This window comes from Ranitomeya variabilis, chromosome 8 (genome assembly GCF_051348905.1).
Source record: "Ranitomeya variabilis isolate aRanVar5 chromosome 8, aRanVar5.hap1, whole genome shotgun sequence".
Taxonomy (NCBI): Eukaryota; Metazoa; Chordata; class Amphibia; order Anura; family Dendrobatidae; genus Ranitomeya; species Ranitomeya variabilis.
The window spans coordinates 206192257-206219719 of record NC_135239.1 but is presented as its reverse complement, the minus strand read 5'-3'; the positions used below and the strand labels follow the sequence as shown (position 1 = coordinate 206219719).

The following is a 27463-nucleotide window of genomic DNA, read 5'->3' as shown; positions in this document are numbered from 1 at the left end:
AGCCACCACTAGGGGGAGCTCCCTGTATAGAGATACATGATAAGATCCTGTCTGCAGCCACCACTAGGGGGAGCTCCCTGTATACAGAGATACATGATAAGATCCTGTCTGCAGCCACCACTAGGGGGAGATCCCTGTATACAGAGATACATGATAAGATCCTGTCTGCAGCCACCACTAGGGGGAGATCCCTGTATACAGAGATACATGATAAGATCCTGTCTGCAGTCACCACTAGGGGGAGCTCCCTGTATACAGAGATACATGATAAGATCCTGTCTGCAGCCACCACTAGGGGGAGCTCCCTGTATACAGAGATACATGATAAGATCCTGTCTGCAGCCACCACTAGGGGGAGCTCCCTGTATACAGAGATACATGATAAGATCCTGTCTGCAGCCACCACTAGGGGGAGATCCCTGTATACAGAGATACATGATAAGATCCTGTCTGCAGCCACCACTAGGGGGAGCTCCCTGTATACAGAGATACATGATAAGATCCTGTCTGCAGCCACCACTAGGGGGAGCTCCCTGTATACAGAGATACATGATAAGATCCTGTCTGCAGCCACCACTAGGGGGAGCACCCTGTATACAGAGATACATGATAAGATCCTGTCTGCAGCCACCACTAGGGGGAGATCCCTGTATACAGAGATACATGATAAGATCCTGTCTGCAGTCACCACTAGGGGGAGCTCCCTGTATACAGAGATACATGATAAGATCCTGTCTGCAGCCACCACTAGGGGGAACTCCCTGTATACAGAGATACATGATAAGATCCTGTCTGCAGCCACCACTAGGGGGAGATCCCTGTATACAGAGATACATGATAAGATCCTGTCTGCAGCCACCACTAGGGGGAGATCCCTGTATACAGAGATACATGATAAGATCCTGTCTGCAGCCACCACTAGGGGGAGATCCCTGTACACAGAGATACATGATAAGATCCTGTCTGTAGTCACCACTAGGGGAGCTCCCTGTATACAGAGATACATGATAAGATCCTGTCTGCAGCCACCACTAGGGGGAGCACCCTGTATACAGAGATACATGATAAGATCCTGTCTGCAGCCACCACTAGGGGGAGATCCCTGTATACAGAGATACATGATAAGATCCTGTCTGCAGTCACCACTAGGGGGAGCTCCCTGTATACAGAGATACATGATAAGATCCTGTCTGCAGCCACCACTAGGGGGAACTCCCTGTATACAGAGATACATGATAAGATCCTGTCTGCAGCCACCACTAGGGGGAGATCCCTGTATACAGAGATACATGATAAGATCCTGTCTGCAGCCACCACTAGGGGGAGATCCCTGTATACAGAGATACATGATAAGATCCTGTCTGCAGCCACCACTAGGGGGAGATCCCTGTATACAGAGATACATGATAAGATCCTGTCTGCAGCCACCACTAGGGGGAGATCCCTGTATACAGAGATACATGATAAGATCCTGTCTGCAGCCACCACTAGGGGGAGATCCCTGTATACAGAGATACATGATAAGATCCTGTCTGCAGCCACCACTAGGGGGAGATCCCTGTATACAGAGATACATGATAAGATCCTGTCTGCAGCCACCACTAGGGGGAGATCCCTGTATACAGAGATACATGATAAGATCCTGTCTGCAGCCACCACTAGGGGGAGATCCCTGTACACAGAGATACATGATAAGATCCTGTCTGCAGTCCCCACTAGGGGGAGCTCCCTGTATACAGAGATACATGATAAGATTCTGTCTGCAGCCACCACTAGGGGGAGCTCCCTGTATACAGAGATACATGATAAGATCCTGTCTGCAGCCACCACTAGGGGGAGATCCCTGTATACAGAGATACATGATAAGATCCTGCCTGCAGCCACCACTAGGGGGAGATCCCTGTATACAGAGATACATGATAAGATCCTGTCTGCAGCCACCACTAGGGGGAGATCCCTGTACACAGAGATACATGATAAGATTCTGTCTGCAGCCACCACTAGGGGGAGCTCCCTGTATACAGAGATACATGATAAGATCCTGTCTGCAGGCACCACTAGGGGGAGCTCCCTGTATACAGAGATACATGATAAGATCCTGTCTGCAGTCACCACTAGGGGGAGCTCCCTGTATACAGAGATACATGATAAGATTCTGTCTGCAGCCACCACTAGGGGGAGCTCCCTGTATACAGAGATACATGATAAGATCCTGTCTGCAGCCACCACTAGGGGGAGATCCCTGTACACAGAGATACATGATAAGATTCTGTCTGCAGCCACCACTAGGGGGAGCACCCTGTATACAGAGATACATAACATTCTGTCTGCAGCCACCACTAGGGGGAGATCCCTGTATACAGAGATACATGATAAGATCCTGTCTGCAGCCACCACTAGGGGGAGATCCCTGTACACAGAGATACATGATAAGATTCTGTCTGCAGCCACCACTAGGGGGAGCTCCCTGTATACAGAGATACATGATAAGATCCTGTCTGCAGCCACCACTAGGGGGAGATCCCTGTACACAGAGATACATGATAAGATTCTGTCTGCAGCCACCACTAGGGGGAGCACCCTGTATACAGAGATACATAACATTCTGTCTGCAGCCACCACTAGGGGGAGCTCCCTGTATACAGAGATACATAACATTCTGTCTGCAGCCACCACTAGGGGGAGCTCCCTGTATACAGAGATACATAACATTCTGTCTGCAGCCACCACTAGGGGGAGCTCCCTGTATACAGAGATACATGGTAAGATCCTGTCTGCAGCCACCACTAGGGGGAGCGCCCTGTATACAGAGATACATGATAAGATCCTGTCTGCAGTCACCACTAGGGGGAGCTCCCTGTATAGAGATACATGATAAGATCCTGTCTGCAGCCACCACTAGGGGGAGCTCCCTGTATACAGAGATACATGATAAGATCCTGTCTGCAGCCACCACTAGGGGGAGCTCCCTGTATACAGAGATACATGATAAGATCCTGTCTGCAGTCACCACTAGGGGGAGCTCCCCGTATACAGAGATACATAAGATCCTGTCTGCAGCCACCACTAGGGGGAGATCCCTATACACAGAGATACATGATAAGATTCTGTCTGCAGCCACCACTAGGGGGAGCTCCCTGTATACAGAGATACATGATAAGATCCTGTCTGCAGCCACCACTAGGGGGAGCACCCTGTATACAGAGATACATAACATTCTGTCTGCAGCCACCACTAGGGGGAGCTCCCTGTATACAGAGATACATGATAAGATCCTGTCTGCAGTCACCACTAGGGGGAGCTCCCTGTATACAGAGATGATGATAAGATCCTGTCTGCAGCCACCACTAGGGGGAGATCCCTGTATACAGAGATACATGATAAGATCCTGTCTGCAGCCACCTCTAGGGGGAGATCCCTGTATACAGAGATACATGATAAGATCCTGTCTGCAGCCACCACTAGGGGGAGCTCCCTGTATACAGAGATACATGATAAGATCCTGTCTGCAGCCACCACTAGGGGGATAGTCTCTAGCACATTGGCTCTGCTGTGAGAGCATGGCTGTCACTGTGTATTTTGGCTGCGATGTGCCGGGATCCTGGTCGAGCACTGGATTCTTACCAGTCTGGTCACATTTATAGCAATGATTACACCCTGTATAATAATGTATCACATCCGCGGCCGCAGAGCTAACAGTCTACAGAGGCTTCTGAGTGACAGCGATGGCGGCGTGGGTGTAATCTGCTATTCTGGACTGTGGGAGGAGAGGCGCTGCCGCTTCCCAGGATGACACCGATCCCATAACTGTAGGGCAGGATCTACTCTGCACCGGGAGGGATCAGGTTCTGCTCTTTTCAGCGGCTCAGACATTCTGCACGGAGGCATTCACCGCTCCCTCAGGTACAGGCAGTCCGGTGTCACAACTTGTACACATCGCTCTCAAAATAGAAAATTACAAAAAAAACTGTCATAACGCCTGAGCGAGCGCCCATGACAGGTGGACAGACGAGAGCCATCACCGATGATCCACTGCTGAAGAGAACACAAGTCAGATATTCCGAATACTGCCCGAGTGCTGATACTTGTACGTACTTGTTACACCATGCTTTATACTGCAGTCCCGGCCTCGATGGCTCCGCTACCTCCCCGACTCCTCCATTCACAAGCGCTCGGACGAGGTTTCCTGTGCTCTTTATAGTTATTATATATTATTATCTTTATATAGCGCTAACATATTCCGCAGCGCTTTACAGTTTGCACACATTATCTTTAGGATAGATCCGCTGTCTGCCTCCACTTACTCCCCCCTGACATCATCTGTCGGGGGTCCCCATAGGCAGCAGACTGTCACCCAAGCTCTTATGTGTATGGGGGTCTCGAGTCTCTGAGCATCTGGTTGCTGGATCTGGTAAATACAAGATTTGCAGCTCTGGTTGTGACTGGTGTATAAAGTATGATGTGAAGCGTGGAGATACCTTATGCTTTGCTCCATGGGAGAGTGGCCCTTATACTACAATGGGGCCCTCGCCCGGAGTCAAGAAGCATGAAAATCTGACACATGCCGGATAATCAGCTGTGCCGCCCATTTCATACACTCAGGCGGCTCACCAGGGGGTCTCTGCACCCGCCAGGACTCGTCTCGCTCCTCACAATTCCTGGAAATTTTCCACAACCCAAAACTTGGTGGTTAAAACACAAAAGACGTTGCAGACATCCACCCGGCCCTGCGAGGCTCGTAGCCCAAATCTGTCTGTAGCCTCAGGAGCCTCTTAGTACCCTGTACGTACAATTGGTGCGGTGCCAGCGGTGGCCCTGCGGAGGGCGTAGCTCCCTGCAAAACCACGGGCAGGGCTCATACAACGCCAGACTCGCCCCACATTACACCCCGGGGTACGAGCCCATGCGGCAATGAATACGGAGGGCGTCCGAGAGCAGCCATCCCCTCCTGGTACATCACCTCGCACCCTCGTGGGAGACCCCTTGTACATTTACTGTCCATTAGACAGTCGGACACATAGAGGCTCCTAAAAGGCGAGTTTATACTTACAGTTTTTCCTAGTAAAAATTATTTTTGTTTTCAGTACCATTTTTCACACATTTTTCCTTAAATATTGCAAAAGTGCATGTGCAAAAAAAATGCATAATAAAAAACTCATAAGGCAAAGAATCTGCATGGGGGAAGCCTAAAAGGTCCACATGCCCTCTGTGTGCTTCTGCGTGCCGTAACAACGGCTGCCTGTCTTCTTACATATCCATCAACCTTCCAGCTGATTTATGGAGGCAGTGAAATAAATCTTAAGCTTCGGCGGACACCGAGGTGACGTTACTTGTAAAATGTCTGCACCTCTAACATGTCGGGACTTTCTATAGTAACCAGAAAACAGCCGGGGGGCAGCATCATGTCTGCTAAGGGTGGGACAGGATCCTGCTACTGAGGAGTCAGGAGATTGGAGGGTATGGCCACTGGAGGGCGCTGCTGTCGAGCAGACCTCAATGGCAGCTGCAGGGGCGAGAGCAGTAAAGTGTCTCGCTGCTAAGATCTGAAATAAATAAAATATGCCTCTCACATTAAAGTATGGGGCGTGTCGAAGAACTTCCAACCATCTCCATATTCTCTGCCTGATGCAATGATTGACAGGTCCTGTTCATCAAGACGCAGCGTGCGAAATAAGGAGTGTGGGTTAAAGAGCTGAAAGTGCTTTGTCACGCCCAGATGCACTTTGCAGCTCATTTGCATATGAATTAAACACCAAAGCTGAAATCATCTGTGCAGAATCTCAAGAAATCCAAGATTGTCAGCAGCGTTACCTGTGATGCGGGCAGCATCGAAAGTGAAGTCGTCACCAATCACACTGATTAAATTAACTTTATTCCATGTTTTCAGCAATTCTGGGAACAGAAGCAATGTTACAAGTTCTACCTGGTGACAAGTTCTGCTGCAGCCGCATAAAAGGGACAGAGAAAAAAAACCAAACTTTTTTTCTTCACAAGCTTCTTAAAAGGACAAAACTGAGGTTTTCTGGAGTTTAGAAACGCAGCCAGTACATCGCATTGCGGATACGGTTGTAGTCAGGAACCTGCTCGACGGGACCTGGGGGAAAACAAGAGGACGATGCAATGAGTAAGACTGCACCTGCGGCTCAGACTCCGAGCATAAGTGCATCCCGAAGCTGGCACCTACCGACTGAAGCCACGGCAGGGCACCGATCATACAGGTATTTGGAGCACACGTCCCTCAGTGTTTTGGCATTGACGGCCTGTAGGAAGACACATCGGAGATGAATATTTCATCCTTACAGCACATGTGCTCAGCCCCAATTCACATTAGCAAAAAAAAAAAAAACCAAAAACCTTCAGTGAACCCCTCCTGTGTGTGTGGAGGACTTGTAAATGATTGGGCAAGATGAATTTCTAAAGCAGATCATTGTATTTTCTATAGAAAAAAAGGCAACGCCAGAGTATTCAAAACACATGCATGCTCAACTGAGGGGAGCGTGCATGTGTATACGGGACGGTCGGGAGAGGGTTTCATTTCCTTTATTATCTGATGCGAGGTTATGGCAATGTCTATGGAAATAAGAGCTGCTCAGACCGATCTGTGCATCCTGATCCCCAGTGGTCTGCCATCCACAGAAACGATAGCAGAGGGGGTGCAGCTGCATTCTGGGGGCACAGAAACAGCTTCGTGACCACCCACAGACCAAGCATTCAATACTCACATCAATCCTGGAATTCCATTCCTCCAAGGAGACGCGCTGACCGTAAGCCAATACCTGGCGCCCAATATCCTCACACACCGGGGTTGTTCCTTTAAAGGAGAAAACAAAAATTAAAAAAAAAAAATCACAAAGATGTAATAAGCTGAGGGATCTACCATCGTAGGATTCCCTGCAATTAGAACCCCACTTACCATCCAGTTGGGCCACTAGAGCAGTCTTCAGCGTCTTCTTAGCTTGGGACACTTCCCCGTCTGTTGCGCTGGTACATAGACGCATCCTGGGGTACAGATCGTAGAGACACTAAGGATTTTTCTATAAGGAGCGATTGATTGGTAATAGTGATGAGCGAATATACTCGTTACTCAGGTTTTCCTGAGCACGCTCGGGGGTCCTCCGAGTATTTTTTAGTGCTCGGAGATTTAGTTTTTATTGCCGCAGCTGAATGATTTACATCTGTTAGCCAGCATAAGTGCATGTGGGGGTTGCCTGGTTGCTAGGGAACCCCCACATGTACTTATGCTGGCTAACAGATGTAAGTCATTCAGCTGCGGCAAGAAAAACTAAATCTCCGGGCACTAAAAAATACTTGGAGGACCCCCGAGCGTGCTCGACAAATCTCGAGTAATGAGTATATTCGCTCATCACTAATTGGTAACTTATGTTCTATGTAATACCACATTCTCCTCCGGTGGCGCCGCAGGATAGGACCCGCTGCTAAATTCCACCGATTGGGGTATTTACATATATCTAATACTGATGATCCCACCAGTCAGTATTTTTTAGCATTAAATGGATGCCCGGACAACCCTTTTTTTTTTTTTTTTTTTTAAACCCCTTCATGCTTCCCCAGCACTATCGGCTCATCTCCTCACCACTCTCCCTGAGCAATATGGAGCATGTCCTCAATACTGTGCTTATCGGTCACGAAGTGAAGCCCGAAGAGTCCGGTGTCGGAGTAACGGATATTGAAGGACTGGAAGCTCTGGCACAAATTGTACTCGGCTGCAGCTCTCGCGACATTGCTGGAGAGATTCTGAAAATAAAATAAAAAAATGATTAAAACTTCTTGAAAAAATAAAAATCTCCGCACAGTTAATGCGATATCATGTTTCATTATTTCTGACTATTTAATTTATTTTTAATTAAAAAATATATTTCTTAACGGTTTCTTAAAGGGATGGTCCACTGTTGGACAAACCCCCAATAAAAAAAATTAATATTCACCTCTAGTCCCGTACTCATCATCGAACATGTAGTGGGGGTGTCACAAGAGCGCTGCAGCCAATCAGTGCCCGCTGTTTGGCTGCAGAGTTCACATTACGCTTCAGTGAAACGCACGTGTGGTATTAAGGTCTAAACTATTTTCTCAGGAGAGGAGAACACTGGATTTACTCTCCTTACCTTCCCGCCTCCATATGTAGTATCGTAGTTGCTGAGGATGGTGTTGGCTAAAGCCAAAGCGACGTTATCGGCACTGTTCCATCCCGGCCCGTCGACTGCAATGGCAACGTGAGCCAAGGGCAGGTCGTCATTACGGGCAGAGAGCTTAAAAAAAAAAAAAAAAAAAAAAAAAAGGACAAAGAGGAAAAATAATTATCAATATTACACAGAACACAAGATAATGGGGTCATATGGTGCAAAATGCTCATACTGGACCCAGCAGATCTGTCAATGAAACGAATTTGCCGGGTCCATACAATGATTCTATGGCTCATCCATACAATCACTGGTGGAGTAAGACATTGTTTGCATAGGAGCAGTGTACAATGAACGGTATATCATCTTTAATTTGGCTTTAGTTCAGATGCGCTGGTTGAAAAAGGCTCAATTCATATACTCACTGCGCTTCCTGTGAACCTACACGGAGCGAGCACAGGGATGACACCGTCCTCGTATTCTGAAGAAAGGCCGCCAAAGTGTCTCTGGGCGAGTTCACACAGTTCCTTGTGATTGATTCCTGAAAATATGCATATTACATACAATAAGTGAGATGTAATAATCATTTCCTGCTGTAACATGGGTCGTGCAGGCTGGAGGGATTGCAGACGGGGTTTATATAATTCTATAGGACCTAAGAAGGGAGCAGCGTTACCTCCTGCAGCAGCAAGGACCATACGAGGAGCCTTGTAGTGAAGGTTGATGTACTCAAGGAGGTCGGCCCGTGTGAACCTCCTGGAAGAAGAGATCACAATAGATGAGTACCTGTCCTAGAGGAGTCATCTACGACTGTCACTGAACTAATATTAAATAATGTCACGTAGACAAAGCGATGACGACCTTTCCAGATTTTGCTTACTTTATATTTTCTGATGGACCCACAATGGTTTGGCCGAGGGGGGTTCCTTGAAACGCGGTGGCGTGGAGATAATCGAACGTCACTTCCTCGAGGTTAGAGTCGAGCTCCTGCATCTCCCTCAGCACCACCTCTCGCGTCTTCTCGATCTGAGAGTCTTCCAGGCTCTTATTCTGGACTACGTCAGCCAGGATCTCAACAGCTGAGAACAGAGGAAAAAAAAATAATCAGACACTGGATTTCCAGTCCTGGGAGATCGGAGCCAAAAATCGCATTAGGATTTAGAGGTAAAGCTCGGGCCACAGGTACGATCGAGTGATCGGGGAGAAGGATATCCAGCATGTCTGGCCTCATTATGTCGTCTCCTGCAGCCAAGGACTGTTAGTTACATCCATGAAGCCCACAATGAGGGCCTTACCTTTAGGCAGATCCTTGGACAGCGCCTTTATGTAGACAGCCGTCTGCTCCCGGGTGGTGTAAGTACTGAGGTGGGCTCCCAAGCTCTCCACCTCTTGCTCCAGGGCGGCCTGGGGGCGCTTCTTTGTTCCCTGGATGAAAGAGATTTAATAGAAAAAAAAGTTTATATTTTATCACATATAACATATCAGAGGGGAACAACGATAAGAACCACTGACATGATGCTGATGTCAATCTCTTTAAGTGGTTCTAAGCGGTGTGGAGGTTCAGGTGATCACCGACAGATGATGGCTAAAATGCAATGCCATCTATGTTAATACTGAAGGCCCTCCCGTCTGCATCACTTCCATCTTTGTACTCCTAAGAAGCTTTATAATCGCAGGTCAAACCACCCTCATGTTTGGTCAAAAAAAATAAATAAAATATATATATACATATACATATATATATATATATATATATATACACATATTATATATATATATATATATATATATATATATATATATATATATATATATATATATATATATATATATATATATATATTCTGTATTACCATGTTCTTGAAAGTCCAACCTTTGAATTGTGTAACATAAAAAGATCAAAACACCCAAATTTTAGTTTTTCTGTCAATGCAACTACCGAAAAAAAAAAAAAAAAAAAAATCAATGAAAATGTTAAATATAACCCAAAATAGTATCAATAAAAAAATGCATCTCAGCACAAGAGAAACGAGTCCTCATACTGCTCCATCAATGAGAACAGAAAACAATGAGAACAGAAAACATTGCCGATCTCAGAAAATCAATTACATTTTATGAGTTCTGATTTTTTATTAAAAACAAGAAAAATATAAAAGAAAAATATTTATAACAACTAAACAAAAAGTCAACTTGATACTTTTGTTGTTTTTTCCCTTTTTTCAGGACATTACAAAACAGTGACTGTGTCCATCAAAACTACAAAAAATAACAAGCACTCATTTGTGGATGTCAACAGAAAAATTAAAAAATTACTAGAAGAGAAAAAAAATGTAAAAATGAAAACTGGCTCCAACAGGAAGGGGTTGGTCATTTTCCATGGACAGTAGTCACTATCGGCCTCGCATATAAGATCAGGCAGATCCTAAGTGACCAGTCCGGCAGCAGAGGCGACCACTCTGGATCTCCGACTCCTGTAGGAAGCGGCAGCGTCACCGCCGACACCACAGACCTGCCGGTGACCCACTACCGTATTAGAGACGAAGATGGAGGCCGCTCTCCCTGCTCTGAAGTGGAGGCTGAACCTTATTGTCTCTCACCTTGAAGGCCAGATGTTCCAGGAAATATCCCACTCCATTGTTCTTTTCATTTTCATAGCGGCTTCCGGCTCCAATCCACACACCGACCTACAGAAGAGACAGAAATAAAATGGACGTCCCAAACCATTCCTGCACCTTCATCTACTACAAGACCTCATCAATATTCTAATCACTCCCCAACATGTACGCCCACCGGCCAGTGCGGGTGAATGGGACGGGCTCAAGCCCCGAGCCGGCACTATAGACAGCAGATGCACATGGTCCCATTCTGGGCACCCGTCTTAGGCCCTACTACACTACACGTCCGGCTACAGAACACCAGCCCTCCTACGGCCATAACGACAGAGAAATAAAACATTCTGGTTCTTGTAAGTGGAGGAAGAAAAACAAAAGCTTTAAAAAAATGCTGATGGCAGGAAATAGAAAAACACAGTTTAATAGAAAGCGGCAGGATATTGGGACTTACGGTGCACGTGGGCTCTCCAGACTCCTCAGAGGCGACGCGCAGTCCGTTCTCCAGAGCGCTCACCTGGGTATCGGGAATGTTACTTAATGTTTGCGCATAGGACAAAGCGCTGCGGCTCCTCGTCACACCTAACAGTGCCGACTGCGGGAAGAAAATCAGAAGAGGATTATAATCCACCAAACCTACAGTGTGTCCACCTGCCGCTATCTATCGGGGTGAAAAAGTGAGAAGCAAAGACACAACCCCTGCTGCTTCTATGAAGTGTTATACATCAAGTGAAGGAATCGCAGTTACACTGCTCAGTACTGCCGAATAATCCTACTGCTGCTTCCTAGAAAATGTTTTATTTCACCCTGGTGCTGGATTCACAGCTGCACTGTACAATACTGCTGTGTAATATTCTCTAATGCTGCTGCTTTATTGCAAGTGTTATCTCAACTCAGTGCAGGATGATTCACAGCTACACTGCTCAGTACTGCTGTATATTTTCCTGCTACTGTTGCTTCATGGTAAATGTTTCACATTACCATAGTGCTGGATCTGCAGCTACAAGGCACAATTCTACTGTATAATGTTACCTGTGCTACTGCTTTATAGAAAGTGCTATAAAAGGTAACACTTGCTATAAAGTAGTAGCATAGAGAACGTAATGCAGTAGTATTGTGCTGTGCAGCTGCGACTCCATTTCAGTGAGCAGCTGGCTAATCACAATATTAGTGATGCCCTCAGATTACTACATAAAGACACAAGCATATTACTCCCTCATGTCTGTCTGTGCCTCGCAGTGCACACTGATACACTGTAACGAGCCCTGCAGCGGTGTCACATGGACAAGACCAATAGAGGCTCACAGCGTCCCCGCACCCTAATCGTAAATCCTAATCATAGGCCATTGATTTATATTCCTGAAAGAGAGTCCATAATTAATAAAACACAGCTTCATTATATGAACAGCGCCCCCTCCCTGTCCCCGGGTTGTGTCTGGTATTACACCTCCGCTACGCTGAAAAAACAGAGGCAGAACTGCAGTACCGGACACGACCTGAGGGCCGGGGGGCGCTGTCTGCAATACACATAAGTCCTAGAGATTATACAGAGGCTCAGAATACGGTCACATGACCACATCGTCCAAAGGAGCGGACGCCGGATAATCGGGGGTTAATAGCAGAGAATCAAAAGAATCATTAAATGTCCTCACTCCCCAATAACTGACACCAGATAACAATCCCGGGAGAGGCCGGTGATAAGAGCGCAGAACGGCACCGAGCACCGGCGGCCTCCGGACAGGATGACCTTCACCGCACACAGCGGCGGCCTCTCCACACAGCAACCTGACAACCACATAACGAGAGATAACCGCCCCCACTGCCCACCCGGACTCCCACCGCCAACCGGTACCGAGCAGCACCTACCGAGCGGGAGGAAAGAAGGACCCTGCCCGCAGCACTGCCGGCTCTGTACACGGACGCCGCCATCTTCCAGGTGACACTGAGACAGACGAGCGCATGCGCAAGAAGACACAGGAAAGGAAAGTATACTAGATTAAGTGCGCCCTCTGCTGCTGGGAGGTCAGAAATGACGATTACACAACTACCACCTATAATACTGCCCCCTATATACAATATAACTACTATAATACTGCTCTATGTACAAGAATATAACTACTATAATACTGCCCCCTATATACAATATAACTACTATATACTGCCCCCTATATACAATATAACTACTATAATACTGCCCCCTATATACAATATAACTACTATAATACTGCTCCTATGTACAAGAATATAACTACTATAATACTGCTCCTATGTACAAGAATATAACTACTATAATACTGTCTCCTATATACAAGAATATAACTACTATAATACTGCTCCTATGTACAAGAATATAACTACTATAATACTGCTCCTATGTACAAGAATATAACTACTATAATACTGTCTCCTATGTACAAGAATATAACTACTATAATACTGCTCCTATATACAAGACTATAACTACTGTAATACTGCCCCTATGTACAAGAATATAACTACTATAATACTGCTCCTATATACAAGAATATAACTACTATAATACTGCCCCATGTACAAGAATATAACTACTATAATACTGCTCCTATGTATAAGAATATAACTACTATAATACTGTCCCTATGTACAAGAATATAACTACTATAATACTGCCCCATGTACAAGAATATAACTACTATAATACTGCTCCTAGGTACAAGAATATAACTACTATAATACTGCTCCTAGGTACAAGAATATAACTACTATAATACTACCCCTATGTACAAGAATATAACTACTATAATACTGCCCCCTATATACAATATAACTACTATATACTGCCCTCTATGTACAAGAATAGAACTACTATAATACTGCCCCTATGTACAAGAATAGAACTACTATAATACTGCTCCTATGTACAAGAATATAACTACTATAATACTGCTCCTATGTACAAGAATATAACTACTATAATACTGCTCCTATATACAAGAATATAACTAATATAATACTGCTCCTATGTACAAGAATATAACTACTATAATACTGCCCCATGTACAAGAATATAACTACTATAATACTGCTCCTATGTATAAGAATATAACTACTATAATACTGTCCCCTATATACAAGAATATATCTAATATAATACTGCCCCTGTGTACAAGAATATAACTACTATAATACTGCCCCTATGTACAAGAATATAACTACTATAATACTGCTCCTATGTACAAGAATATAACTACTATAATACTGTCTCCTATATACAAGAATATAACTACTATAATACTGCTCCTATGTACAAGAATATAACTACTATAATACTGCTCCTATGTACAAGAATATAACTACTATAATACTGTCTCCTATGTACAAGAATATAACTACTATAATACTGCTCCTATATACAAGACTATAACTACTGTAATACTGCCCCTATGTACAAGAATATAACTACTATAATACTGCTCCTATATACAAGAATATAACTACTATAATACTGCCCCATGTACAAGAATATAACTACTATAATACTGCTCCTATGTATAAGAATATAACTACTATAATACTGTCCCTATGTACAAGAATATAACTACTATAATACTGCCCCATGTACAAGAATATAACTACTATAATACTGCTCCTATGTATAAGAATATAACTACTATAATACTGCTCCTATGTACAAGAATATAACTACTATAATACTGCCCCATGTACAAGAATATAACTACTATAATACTGCTCCTAGGTACAAGAATATAACTACTATAATACTGCTCCTAGGTACAAGAATATAACTACTATAATACTACCCCTATGTACAAGAATATAACTACTATAATACTGCCCCCTATATACAATATAACTACTATATACTGCCCTCTATGTACAAGAATAGAACTACTATAATACTGCCCCTATGTACAAGAATAGAACTACTATAATACTGCTCCTATGTACAAGAATATAACTACTATAATACTGCTCCTATGTACAAGAATATAACTACTATAATACTGCTCCTATATACAAGAATATAACTAATATAATACTGCTCCTATGTACAAGAATATAACTACTATAATACTGCCCCATGTACAAGAATATAACTACTATAATACTGCTCCTATGTATAAGAATATAACTACTATAATACTGTCCCTATGTACAAGAATATAACTACTATAATACTGCCCCATGTACAAGAATATAACTACTATAATACTGCTCCTATGTATAAGAATATAACTACTATAATACTGCTCCTATGTACAAGAATATAACTACTATAATACTGCCCCATGTACAAGAATATAACTACTATAATACTGCTCCTAGGTACAAGAATATAACTACTATAATACTGCTCCTAGGTACAAGAATATAACTACTATAATACTACCCCTATGTACAAGAATATAACTACTATAATACTGCCCCCTATATACAATATAACTACTATATACTGCCCTCTATGTACAAGAATAGAACTACTATAATACTGCCCCTATGTACAAGAATAGAACTACTATAATACTGCTCCTATGTACAAGAATATAACTACTATAATACTGCTCCTATGTACAAGAATATAACTACTATAATACTGCTCCTATATACAAGAATATAACTAATATAATACTGCTCCTATATACAAGAATATAACTACTATAATACTGCCCCCTATATACAATATAACTACTATAATACTGCTCCTATGTACAAGAATATAACTACTATAATACTGCTCCTATGTACAAGAATATAACTACTATATTACTGCCCCTATGTACAAGAATAGAACTACTATATTACTGCCCCTATGTACAAGAATAGAACTACTATATTACTGCCCCTATGTACAAGAATAGAACTACTATATTACTGCTCCTATGTACAAGAATATAACTACTATAATACTGCCCCTATGTACAAGAATATAACTACTATAATACTGCTCCTATGTACAAGAATATAACTACTATAATACTGCTCCTATGTACAAGAATATAACTACTATAATACTGCTCCTATATACAAGAATATAACTACTATAATACTGCCCCCTATATACAATATAACTACTATATACTGCCCTCTATGTACAAGAATATAACTACTATAATACTGCTCCTATGTACAAGAATATAACTACTATAATACTGCTCCTATGTACAAGAATATAACTACTATAATACTGCTCCTATGTACAAGAATATAACTACTATAATACTGCTCCTATGTACAAGAATATAACTACTATAATACTGCCCCCTATATACAAGAATATAACTACTATAATACTGCCCCTATGTACAAGAATATACAGTCATATGAAAAAGTTTGGGCACCCCTATTAATCTTAAGCTTAATGTTTTATAAAAATTGTTTTTTTTTGCAACAGCTATTTCAGTTTCATATATCTAATAACTGTTGGACACAGTAATGTTTCTGCCCTGAAATGAGGTTTATTGTACTAACAGAAAATGTGCAATCTGCATTCAAACTAAAGTTGACAGGTGCATAAGTATGGGCACCCTTATCATTTTCTTGTTTTAAATACTCCTACCTACTTTTTACTGACTTACTAAAGCACTTTTTTTGGTTTTGTAACCTCATTGTGCTTTGAACTTCATAGCTAGGTGTATGCAATCATGAGAAAAGCTACTTAAAGTGGCCACTTGCAAGTTGTTCTCCTGTTTGAATCTCCTCTGAAGAGTGGCATCATGGGCTCCTCAAAACAACTGTCAAATGATCTGAAAACAAAGATTATTCAACATAGTTGTTCAGGGGAAGGATACAAAAAGCTGTCTCAGATGTTTAACCTGTCAATTTCCACTTTGAGGAACATAGTAAGGAAATGGAAGAACACAGGTACAGTTCTTGTTAAGGCCAGAAGTGGCAGGCCAAGAAAAACATCAGAAAGGCAGAGAAGAAGAATGGTGAGATCAGTCAAGGACAATCCTCAGACCACCTCCAGAGAGCTGCAGCATCAACTTGCTGCAGATGGTGTCACTGTGCATCGGTCAACTATACAACGCACTGTGTTTTTTTGCCACCATGCATAACGCCTTTTTGTATTACCAAACAACTCAATCTTGGTTTCATGAGTCCACAGGACCTTCTTCCAAAAAGAAATTGGCTTCTCCAAATGTGCTTTTGCATACCTCAGCCGACTCTGTTTGTGGCGTGCTTGCAGAAACGGCTTCTTTCGCATCAGTCTCCCATACAGCTTCTCCTTGTGCAAAGTGCGTTGTATAGTTGACCGATGCACAGTGACACCATCTGCAGCAAGTTGATGCTGCAGCTCTCTGGAGGTGGCCTGAGGATTGTCCTTGACTGATCTCACCATTCTTCTTCTCTGCCTTTCTGATGTTTTTCTTGGCCTGCCACTTCTGGCCTTAACAAGAACTGTACCTGTGTTCTTCCATTTCCTTACTATTTTCCTCACAGTGGAAATTGACAGGTTAAATCTCTGAGACAGCTTTTTGTATCCTTCCCCTGAACAACTATGTTGAATAATCTTTGTTTTCAGATCATTTGACAGTTGTTTTGAGGAGCCCATGATGCCACTCGTCAGAGGAGATTCAACCAGGAGAACAACTTGCAAGTGGCCACTTTAAGTAGCTTTTCTCATGATTGCATACACCTGGCTATGAAGTTCAAAGCTCAATGAGGTTACAAAACCAAAAAAAGTGCTTTAGTAAGTCAGTAAAAAGTAGGTAGGAGTATTTAAAACAAGAAAATGATAAGGGTGCCCATACTTATGCACCTGTCAACTTTAGTTTGAATGCAGATTGCACATTTTCTGTTAGTACAATAAACCTCATTTCAAGGCAGAAACATTACTGTGTCCAACAGTTATAAGATATATGAAACTGTAATAGCTGTTGCAAAAAAAAACAATTTTTATAAAACATTAAGCTTAAGATTAATAGGGGTGCCCAAACTTTTTCATATGACTGTAACTACTATATTACTGCTCCTATGTACAAGAATATAACTACTATAATACTGCTCCTATGTACAAGAATATAACTACTATAATACTGCCCCTATGTACAAGAATATAACTACTATAATACTGCTCCTATGTACAAGAATATAACTACTATATACTGCCCTCTATGTACAAGAATATAACTACTATAATACTGCTCCTATGTACAAGAATATAATTACTGTAATACTGCTCCTATATACAAGAATATAACTACTATAATACTGCCCCTATATACAAGAATATAACTACTATAATACTGCCCCTATGTACAAGAATATAACTACAATACTGCTCCCTATGTACAAGAATATAACTACTATAATACTGCCCCTATGTACAAGAATATAACTACTATAATACTGCCCCTATGTACAAGAATATAACTACTATAATACTGCTCCTATGTACAAGAATATAACTACTATATACTGCCCTCTATGTACAAGAATATAACTACTATAATACTGCTCCTATGTACAAGAATATATCTACTATAATACTGCTCCTATGTACAAGAATATAATTACTGTAATACTGCTCCTATATACAAGAATATAACTACTATAATACTGCCCCTATATACAAGAATATAACTACTATAATACTGCCCCTATGTACAAGAATATAACTACAATACTGCTCCCTATGTACAAGAATATAACTACTATAATACTGCCCCTATGTACAAGAATATAACTACTATAATACTGCCCCTATGTACAAGAATATAACTACTATAATACTGCCCCTATGTACAAGAATATAACTACTATAATACTGCTCCTATGTACAAGAATATAACTACTATAATACTGTCTCCTATGTACAAGAACATAACTACTATAATACTGCTCCTATGTACAAGAATATAACTACTATAATACTGCTCCTATGTACAAGAACATAACTACTATAATACTGCTCCTATGTACAAGAATATAACTACTATAATACTGCTCCTATGTACAAGAATATAACTACTATAATACTGCTCCTATGTACAAGAATATAACTACTATAATACTGCTCCTATGTACAAGAATATAACTACTATAATACTGCCCCTATGTACAAGAATATAACTACTATAATACTGTCTCCTATGTACAAGAATATAACTACTATAATACTGCTCCTATGTACAAGAATATAACTACTATAATACTGCTCCTATGTACAAGAATATAATTACTGTAATACTGCTCCTGTGTACAAGAATATAACTACTATAATACTACCCCTATATACAAGAATATAACTACTATAATACTGCTCCTATGTACAAGAATATAACTACTATAATACTGCCCCTATATACAAGAATATAACTACTATAATACTGCTCCTATGTACAAGAATATAACTACTATAATACTGCCCCTATATACAAGAATATAATTACTATAATACTGCCCCTATGTACAAGAATATAACTACTATAATACTGTCTCCTATGTACAAGAATATAACTACTATAATACTGCTCCTATGTACAAGAATATAACTACTATAATACTGCCCCTATGTACAAGAATATAACTACTATAATACTGCTCCTATGTATAAGAATATAACTACTATAATACTGCTCCTATGTACAAGAATATAACTACTATAATACTGCTCCTATATACAAGAATATAACTACTATAATACTGCTCCTATGTACAAGAATATAACTACAATACTGCTCCCTATGTACAATATAACTACTATAATACTGCCCCTATGTACAAGAATATAACTACTATAATACTGCCCCTATGTACAAGAATATAACTACTATAATACTGCTCCTATGTACAAGAACATAACTACTATAATACTGCTCCTATGTACAAGAATATAACTACTATAATACTGCCCCTATGTACAAGAATATAACTACTATAATACTGCCCCTATGTACAAGAATATAACTACTATAATACTGCTCCTATGTACAAGAACATAACTACTATAATACTGCCCCTATGTACAAGAATATAACTACTATAATACTGCCCCTATGTACAAGAATATAACTACTATAATACTGCTCCTATGTACAAGAATATAACTACTATAATACTGCTCCTATGTACAAGAATATAACTACTATAATACTGCTCCTATGTACAAGAATATAACTACTATAATACTGTCCCTATGTACAAGAATATAACTACTATAATACTGCTCCTATGTACAAGAATATAACTACTATAATACTGCTCCTATGTACAAGAACATAACTACTATAATACTGCTCCTATGTACAAGAATATAACTACTATAATACTGCTCCTATGTACAAGAATATAACTACTATAATACTGCTCCTATATACAAGAATATAACTACTATAATACTGCTCCTATGTACAAGAATATAACCACTATAATACTGCTCCTATGTACAAGAATATAACTACTATAATATTGCCCCCTATGTACAAGAATATAACTAATATAATACTGCCCCTATGTACAAGAATATAACTACTATAATACTGCCCCTATGTACAAGAATATAACTACTATAATACTGCTCCTATGTACAAGAATATAACTACTATAATACTGCTCCTATGTATAAGAATATAATTTCTATAATACTGCCCCTATGTACAAGAATATAACTACTATAATACTGTCTCCTATGTACAAGAATATAACTAATACTGCTCCTATGTACAAGAATATAACTACTATAATACTGCCCCTATGTACAAGAATATAACTACTATAATACTGCTCCTATGTGCAAGAACATAACTACTATAATACTGCTCCTATGTACAAGAATATAACTACTATAATACTGCTCCTATGTACAAGAATATAACTACTATAATACTGCCCCTATGTACAAGAATATAACTACTATAATACTGCTCCTATGTACAAGAATATAACTACTATAATACTGCTCCTATGTACAAGAATATAACTACTATAATACTGCCCCTATGTACAAGAATATAACTACTATAATACTGCCCCTATGTACAAGAATATAACTACTATAATACTGCTCCTATGTACAAGAATATAACTACTATAATACTGCTCCTATGTACAAGAATATAACTACTATAATACTGCCCCTATGTACAAGAATATAACTACTATAATACTGCTCCTATGTACAAGAATATAACTACTATAATACTGCCCCTATGTACAAGAATATAACTACTATAATACTGCTCCTATGTACAAGAATATAACTACTATAATACTGCTCCTATGTACAAGAATATAACTACTATAATACTGCCCCTATGTACAAGAATATAACTACTATAATACTGCCCCTATGTACAAGAATATAACTACTATAATACTGCTCCTATGTACAAGAATATAACTACTATAATACTGCTCCTATGTACAAGAATATAACTACTATAATACTGCCCCTATGTACAAGAATATAACTACTATAATACTGCCCCTATGTACAAGAATATAACTACTATAATACTGCTCCTATGTACAAGAATATAACTACTATAATACTGCTCCTATGTACAAGAATATAACTACTATAATACTGCCCCTATGTACAAGAATATAACTACTATAATACTGCTCCTATGTACAAGAATATAACTACTATAATACTGCCCCTATGTACAAGAATATAACTACTATAATACTGCTCCTATGTACAAGAATATAACTACTATAATACTGCTCCTATGTACAAGAATATAACTAGTATAATACTGCCCCTATGTACAGAATATAACTACTATAATACTGCTCCTATATACAAGAATATAACTACTATAATACTGCTCCTATATACAAGAATATAACTACTATAATACTGCTCCTATATACAAGAATATAACTAATATAATACTGCTCCTATTTACTAGAATATAACTACTATAATACTGCCCCTATGTACAAGAATATAACTAATATAATACTGCTCCTATGTACAAGAATATAACTACTATAATACTGCCCCCCTATGTACAAGAATATAACTACTATAATACTGCTCCTATGTACAAGAATATAACTACTATAATACTGCCCCCTATGTACAAGAATATAACTACTATAATACTGCCCCTATGTACAAGAATATAACTACTATAATACTGCCCCTATGTACAAGAATATAACTAATATAATACTGCCCCTATGTACAAGAATATAACTACTATAATACTGCCCCTATGTACAAGAATATAACTACTATAATACTGCCCCTATGTACAACAATATAACTACTATAATACTGCTCCTATGTACAGGAATATAACTACTATAATACTGCCCTTATGTACAAGAATATAACTACTATAATACTGCTCCTATGTACAGGAATATAACTACTATAATACTGCCCCTATGTACAAGAATATAACTACTATAATACTGCTCCTATGTACAGGAATATAACTACTATAATACTGCCCTTATGTACAAGAATATAGCTACTATAATACTGCTCCTATGTACAAGAATATAACTACTATAATACTGCCCTTATGTGCAAGAATATAACTACTATAATACTGCTCCTATGTACAAGAATATAACTACTACAATACTGCCCCTATGTATATGGATAGTATAACAGGAGCAGGTGGAGTATTATGTGCAGCGTGTCATGGTGTATAATGATTGGCGCAGGGCCTGGACCATATGAATAGATTTTTATTTTTCAATAATTTAATCAGAGGAACAAACATCATGATCGGAGGAAACATTGAGATAAAGTGAAACGTGCTAATAAATAACATGTGGCCATTCTGGTGATGTAAACAGTGAAGGTGACACAGATATAAACCTGTAACAGGTAGAACAGACGTGAAACATTTCCGGTAACATTTCTTCATGTGCAGAAGCAGCGAGGATGTAAGATATAAGGTCGGGTTCACACTTCGCTTTTGCTCCATTCACATCCAGAGCTGCCTTTACAATATTTCCTGGTTGCTCTTGGAAACAGACAACAGTTTATCTCCCGTTGTCAGACATGTGGGATCTTCATTATCAATAAAAGGTGCAGAATTCTGAATTTAGATGTGAACAGAGAAGAAAATGTGATGGCCCCGGCTCAGCAGTGGAGCGGGTAATGGCAGCCTAGCTCCAAATCCCCTGCATATACTCATCATTGATGTATCCCCATCACTGGGGTCCGGACCCCCACAGCTTTCCACCGGCCTCCGATTTAGTGCTGCAGCGCTATGCACACTGGTGGCCATGAGTGGTACTGCAGGCTCGCTCCCATGAAAGTGGAATAGGAGAAAGCTGCTGTACTGTTCAGGGACAACACAATGTGCAGAGCGCTGCAATGCTGTTCTTAGTTGACAGCTGATAAAATGGGGTACCAAAAGATCAGACCCCACCATTAAGATTTTAATGACCTATCCTGATGATAGATCATCCATGTAAAAGTCCCAGGAAAACCACTTTAAATTGTGACTACAAGCAGTCACCACTAGGGGAGCTGAAGAGCTCAGTTTACGGTGTTGCGTTCAATGTATAAAGTGTACGCAGTGAGCTCCGGGGCTCCCCCTACTGGTGACTGCAGGTAGACAAAATTATATCATTTAAAGGGGTTGCCCACGTGAAAAAAAGGTCTACAAAAGCATGGGAAGAATTAAAATAACAAAATAAGCAGAATTGCTGATTATCAATCACCGCATCATCCACAAAAATGTAATAATAGCCATTTAAAGTCATTTATAGACAAAAGAAACAAACTACAGCCATGGAAATAAAACAAGTTGTCATGAAGGTCCAGAAGTAGAAAAATAAAAAATGAGTTGCAGACTACAAAACCCAAAAAGTGGGTTCTGATTATTTTTCTTTTTTAATTTAAAATCTAAAAAATGTTTAGTATCTTCCGTAATCATACTGACCCGTAGAGTCACGTTTACAGGTCAATTTTTTTACTGTGCAATCAATGTCGTAAAAACTAAACCATGAAAACAGAGGCGGAATTTAATTTTTGTCACGTTTTCAATCCACTTAAAACTTTTTTTTTTTCAAATTTTTCAGTACCTTATGGTAAAATAAATGGTGTCACTCAAAATTACAACCTGTCTTAAAAAAAAAAATCATTGTACAGCTATGTCAACCAATATTAAAGTGTTTTAGTAGGAGAGATGAAAACAGAATTTGCAAAAACAAAAATGGTATTTTCACTACCTGCAGTCACCACTAGGTGGAGCTCAAGATTAAAGCATAGAAAGTTACATATTGAACTCAGTCACAAAACTGTCTGCAGTGAGCTCCCCCTAGTGGTGGCTGAAAGTTGCAAACATAAAGTTGTAGGAGTTTTCGCTTATCAATTTAATTTCTACAATGCTGGGGATTTGGAGCTCTGTATCGGAAAAATGAAGCTTTGATCCCTAAAAAGATAATAAATTAATCAGCACAGGAAAAAAACAAAACATGATCTGACCATTAAAGCTAGACATAATTTATAACACTGATCACAGCAGCTCGCACGATTACGTCTGATACTTCTTTGCATTGTATCCAGAGGCGATGATGCCCATGGGGTCTTTGTGCTCGGGATATGTTATTTTCTCACCTTCGATCCATTATGGAAACATTTTAAAGCTACAGATCTCAAAAAATGTACAATAATGAATAAATAGAAAAATAAATATAAAAGAGGATTCATATTTTTTCCGCGCTTTTCCAATAAAGTGGAGCCACGCTGACTACTTTAACTGCTCATCCACAGTCATCATCAATTCATGCAAAAACCCTGATTATGATCAATAAATAAATAAATCTGTTATTCTTTGGGTGTAAATGCAATAAAACAAAAAAAAAAAAGGTGACCCCCGTCTGATGATAAAGAATTTGTTATGCTTGCACTGATGATATGGTTCATTCCTCAGCTCATGGGTACAGGAAAAAAGCTTGTCGTAATAGATCCGTCATATATTTTATATATCTTTGTACCATGTATCTGATACATAGAACCAAATCCCCTGCACAGACAGTTAAATGATAGAATTCTGTTTCCCTGCAGTCACCACTAGAGGGAGCTCCGTGCTTCCAGTAATAAAAGCGTGAGCTCCCTCTAGTGGTGGCTGCAGGTAGGCAGAATTACACCATGTCACTCTATGCGCGGGATTTGGAGTGTCCAATCTGCTAGAATAATGAGTCTAAAATGACGAGGTGCCAGAGAGGACACAAGCCCCTTTAACGTGTTCTATGAAGGTATTGTATACCTTCATAATAAATACCGAAGATCCACGGTCTCTAGTAAAAGCCGCTGTCTAGTTTGACCGTTGTGTTGGGCTATGGGATACTGCATGGATGTAGATCGCCATTAACACCAATATCTGCACCCTACAGATGCGGACACGGGTGTGAAGCCCGATTCGCATTAGTCCCCTTTAAGGAAAGAAGGACTGGAAGTGTTGTCATAGGGATCAGCAGGAGACCTGCTCGGACAAGGCAGCTATTTTTTTTTCTTTTTTAACCCGTGACCGACCAGATTTGATGCAGGTGATATGAATGTCAATGTGTTCGGTGGTGTTAGACTTGCGAAATTGGAAATTTTACAAATAAATGTAACCTGGCCGCGTATAACGAGAAGTCAAAGACTCCAGCTCAGCGCGACATATCCGTCTGCCCTGTGTGACGAGCCCGTCTGTGCCGCCCTCCCTGTATACCCGCCATGCAGACTCTCCTCGTTGCCTCCATACTTGGGCCCAGATGGCGGCCCCCCAGACCGAAAGCCCCCAGCTCTAAAACCAGGCAGTGGAGCAAGATGGACGGGGCGTGTAGAGGACGGGGAAGCGATGGCGGCGCTCTGTCCCGGCGTCGGCTACTATCCGTGCTCTTCTCCTCCTACAAGTCCACATGGATGTCCTTGTACGACTTGTCCACCGTCCACTCCTTCTGGCTTTCTTGCTCGTCCTTGGCGTATCGGGCCATCTCCTGCTGGAACCACAGCTGTCGCGCCTTGTTGGGATCCACGTTGATCCAGTTGTTGGCAATCCATTTGCTTCCCTCTGTCACGAGGCAGCCGCCATGGAGAGCAAACTCGTCCACATCCCCGACCCAGCCTAATAGTGGAAAAAAATAACACTTAAAGGGGTTGTCCAAGACTAAGCCGCTGATGAGCTTATCAATGTCAAATCGCTGGTGGTCCGACACCTGGTACCCCCACCGATCAGCCGATATCTGGTGCTGGAGCTCCATATACTGTGTAATGGCTGTTCTCAGGTAACAGCTCGGATGGGATATCCCAGCTCCCTACACTGTAAACTTCCATCAGCCGAGGCTCCAAATCTGAGCTGAGAACTGAAAGTGTCAGGTAGGAATAAGTCATTAATAACTTAGTCCTGGACATCCCCTTTAAGACTAAAGACAGACATTTATCATCATATCTTATATACAATAACAGCTCAGAATCTCATGCATAAGTCATAGCGTTTAATGATAAAATTCTGTCTGCCTACAGCCACCACTAGGGGGAGCCTCAGAGCTGAGTGTACACAGGTCATTCACATGCCCCCTCTAGTGGTCACTGCAGGCAGACACAATTGTAAAATGCAAGTCTATGACTATACAAGGTACAGCTCTGCATTAACAACAAAAATAATGTTCTGATTGTACTAAAGATACGATAAAAAACGAAAAATGAAAAAAAATGAAAAAAATTACTTACAAATATTTTCTTTGGAAAATCTCAGAAAACCTGTTTTTTTTTTTATGTATGAACCCAACTGACCGGTATAGACACAAATCATGACCGGAGGATGGAGCTCGCTGTATGCAGTCAGCTCCCGGGCTCCCTCTAGTGGTGGCTGCTAGCAAACTCTTATTACTACGTTCCATAGGGGGATATATGAAGGGTCCGGCACCACAGCTACGGCATCGAAAGGCTGATCACTGGTGCATAAGGAATAATTGTGCAAAAAAAAAAAGCTATTTTTTCAACCTAGTCCTTCATTTAAAAAAAAAATAACTTGATGGAAAAAAAAATGGATTTCGACAAGAGGCGATGCATCCAGCCCCCAGATCCCGCGGTCCGGTGCGGCTGGTAACGTAACCTGCGTACCTTTGCCATTGGACAAGTAATTGTACCAGAAGACAGCTGTTCCCTGCCGCGGCTTTATTCTCAGGTTCCCCTTGTCGCAATGTTTCCGCGTGTCTCTCAGATCGACGTCGTTTTGGATCAAAGACTAAGAAAAGAGAGAAAAAAAGACGATAAATGGAAACGGTAGGACCCCCTATATGAATTGTGCATGGAATCGGAGAATTAAAAGCCATTTCCCAAAATCGAAAGCTATCCCCTATCCTTGGGACCCCCAGCACTCCGGAGATTCTCCTCCTGAATGGGGCTGGGGGACACAAGCTCTGCCTCAGCTCCGATCATTGTCTATGGGTGGGAGCTATGTGCCCCCCATGCTGCACTCAGGACCCCAATATCCGGGTCGCTGGAGGTCCCTTTGGATCGGTGATAACTTGTGATTTTGAGAAAACTCCTTTACAATGTCTCAGCTTTAAGGGGTATTCCGACTTTACAGAGTGATTGTGCACGGCTAGGAGACGCCATCGCTTCGGTGGGGATCCATCCTCCGAGAATGACGGGAGTGCAGTGCTGGTGGAGGACGTTATTACATATTGTGCCTGTAGAGAATTTGGCGGACCCTCACCAGCTCCTCGTAGGTCCGGTTATCTGCGATCGGGAAGGTGGTCTCTCCGCCGCCGGTGACGTTGTTCAGGTAGAAGAGAACGGTGATG

General features: G+C 40.9%; 2 protein-coding genes across 2 annotated transcripts in view; both read right to left on the bottom strand.

Annotated features, from left to right (window-relative positions):
• Positions 1-5855: 5855 nt before the first annotated feature.
• UQCRC1 (ubiquinol-cytochrome c reductase core protein 1) lies at positions 5856-12767 on the bottom strand. Its single transcript, XM_077276527.1, has 13 exons — positions 12614-12767; positions 11202-11342; positions 10736-10822; positions 9434-9563; positions 9019-9217; positions 8815-8894; positions 8564-8679; positions 8124-8267; positions 7595-7755; positions 6914-6999; positions 6723-6811; positions 6185-6260; positions 5856-6094 (listed from the first exon to the last, which is right to left on the bottom strand). Exons 1-13 carry the CDS (start codon positions 12674-12676, stop codon positions 6030-6032), a joined length of 1437 nt encoding a protein of 478 aa, XP_077132642.1. The 5' UTR covers positions 12677-12767; the 3' UTR covers positions 5856-6029.
• A 9616-nt stretch (positions 12768-22383) lies between these two features.
• The window catches only part of P4HTM (prolyl 4-hydroxylase, transmembrane), a 27704-nt gene continuing 22624 nt past the window's right edge, over positions 22384-27463 (bottom strand). Inside the window, exons 7-9 of the mRNA XM_077276525.1 lie at positions 27376-27463; positions 26778-26901; positions 22384-25779 (exon numbers count right to left, since the gene is read on the bottom strand). The exon at positions 27376-27463 is cut by the window's right edge and continues 3 nt beyond it. Coding sequence (XP_077132640.1) covers positions 25562-25779; positions 26778-26901; positions 27376-27463 — 430 coding nt within the window. The 3' untranslated portion in view covers positions 22384-25561. The remainder of the gene's footprint in view (positions 25780-26777; positions 26902-27375) is intronic.

Excerpts from the sequence above, each read along its gene's own strand:
- UQCRC1 (XM_077276527.1), bottom strand. The coding sequence starts at position 12,676 with ATGGCGGCGTCCGTGTACAGAGCCGGCAGTGCTGCGGGCAGGGTCCTT. Across the intron at positions 8,268-8,563 it reads GTAGGTTCACAGGAAGCGCA|CTCTCTGCCCGTAATGACGA; the intron begins GTGAGTATATGA and ends TTTTTTTTTAAG. Across the intron at positions 6,095-6,184 it reads CCCTGCCGTGGCTTCAGTCG|GTCCCGTCGAGCAGGTTCCT; the intron begins GTAGGTGCCAGC and ends GTTTTCCCCCAG.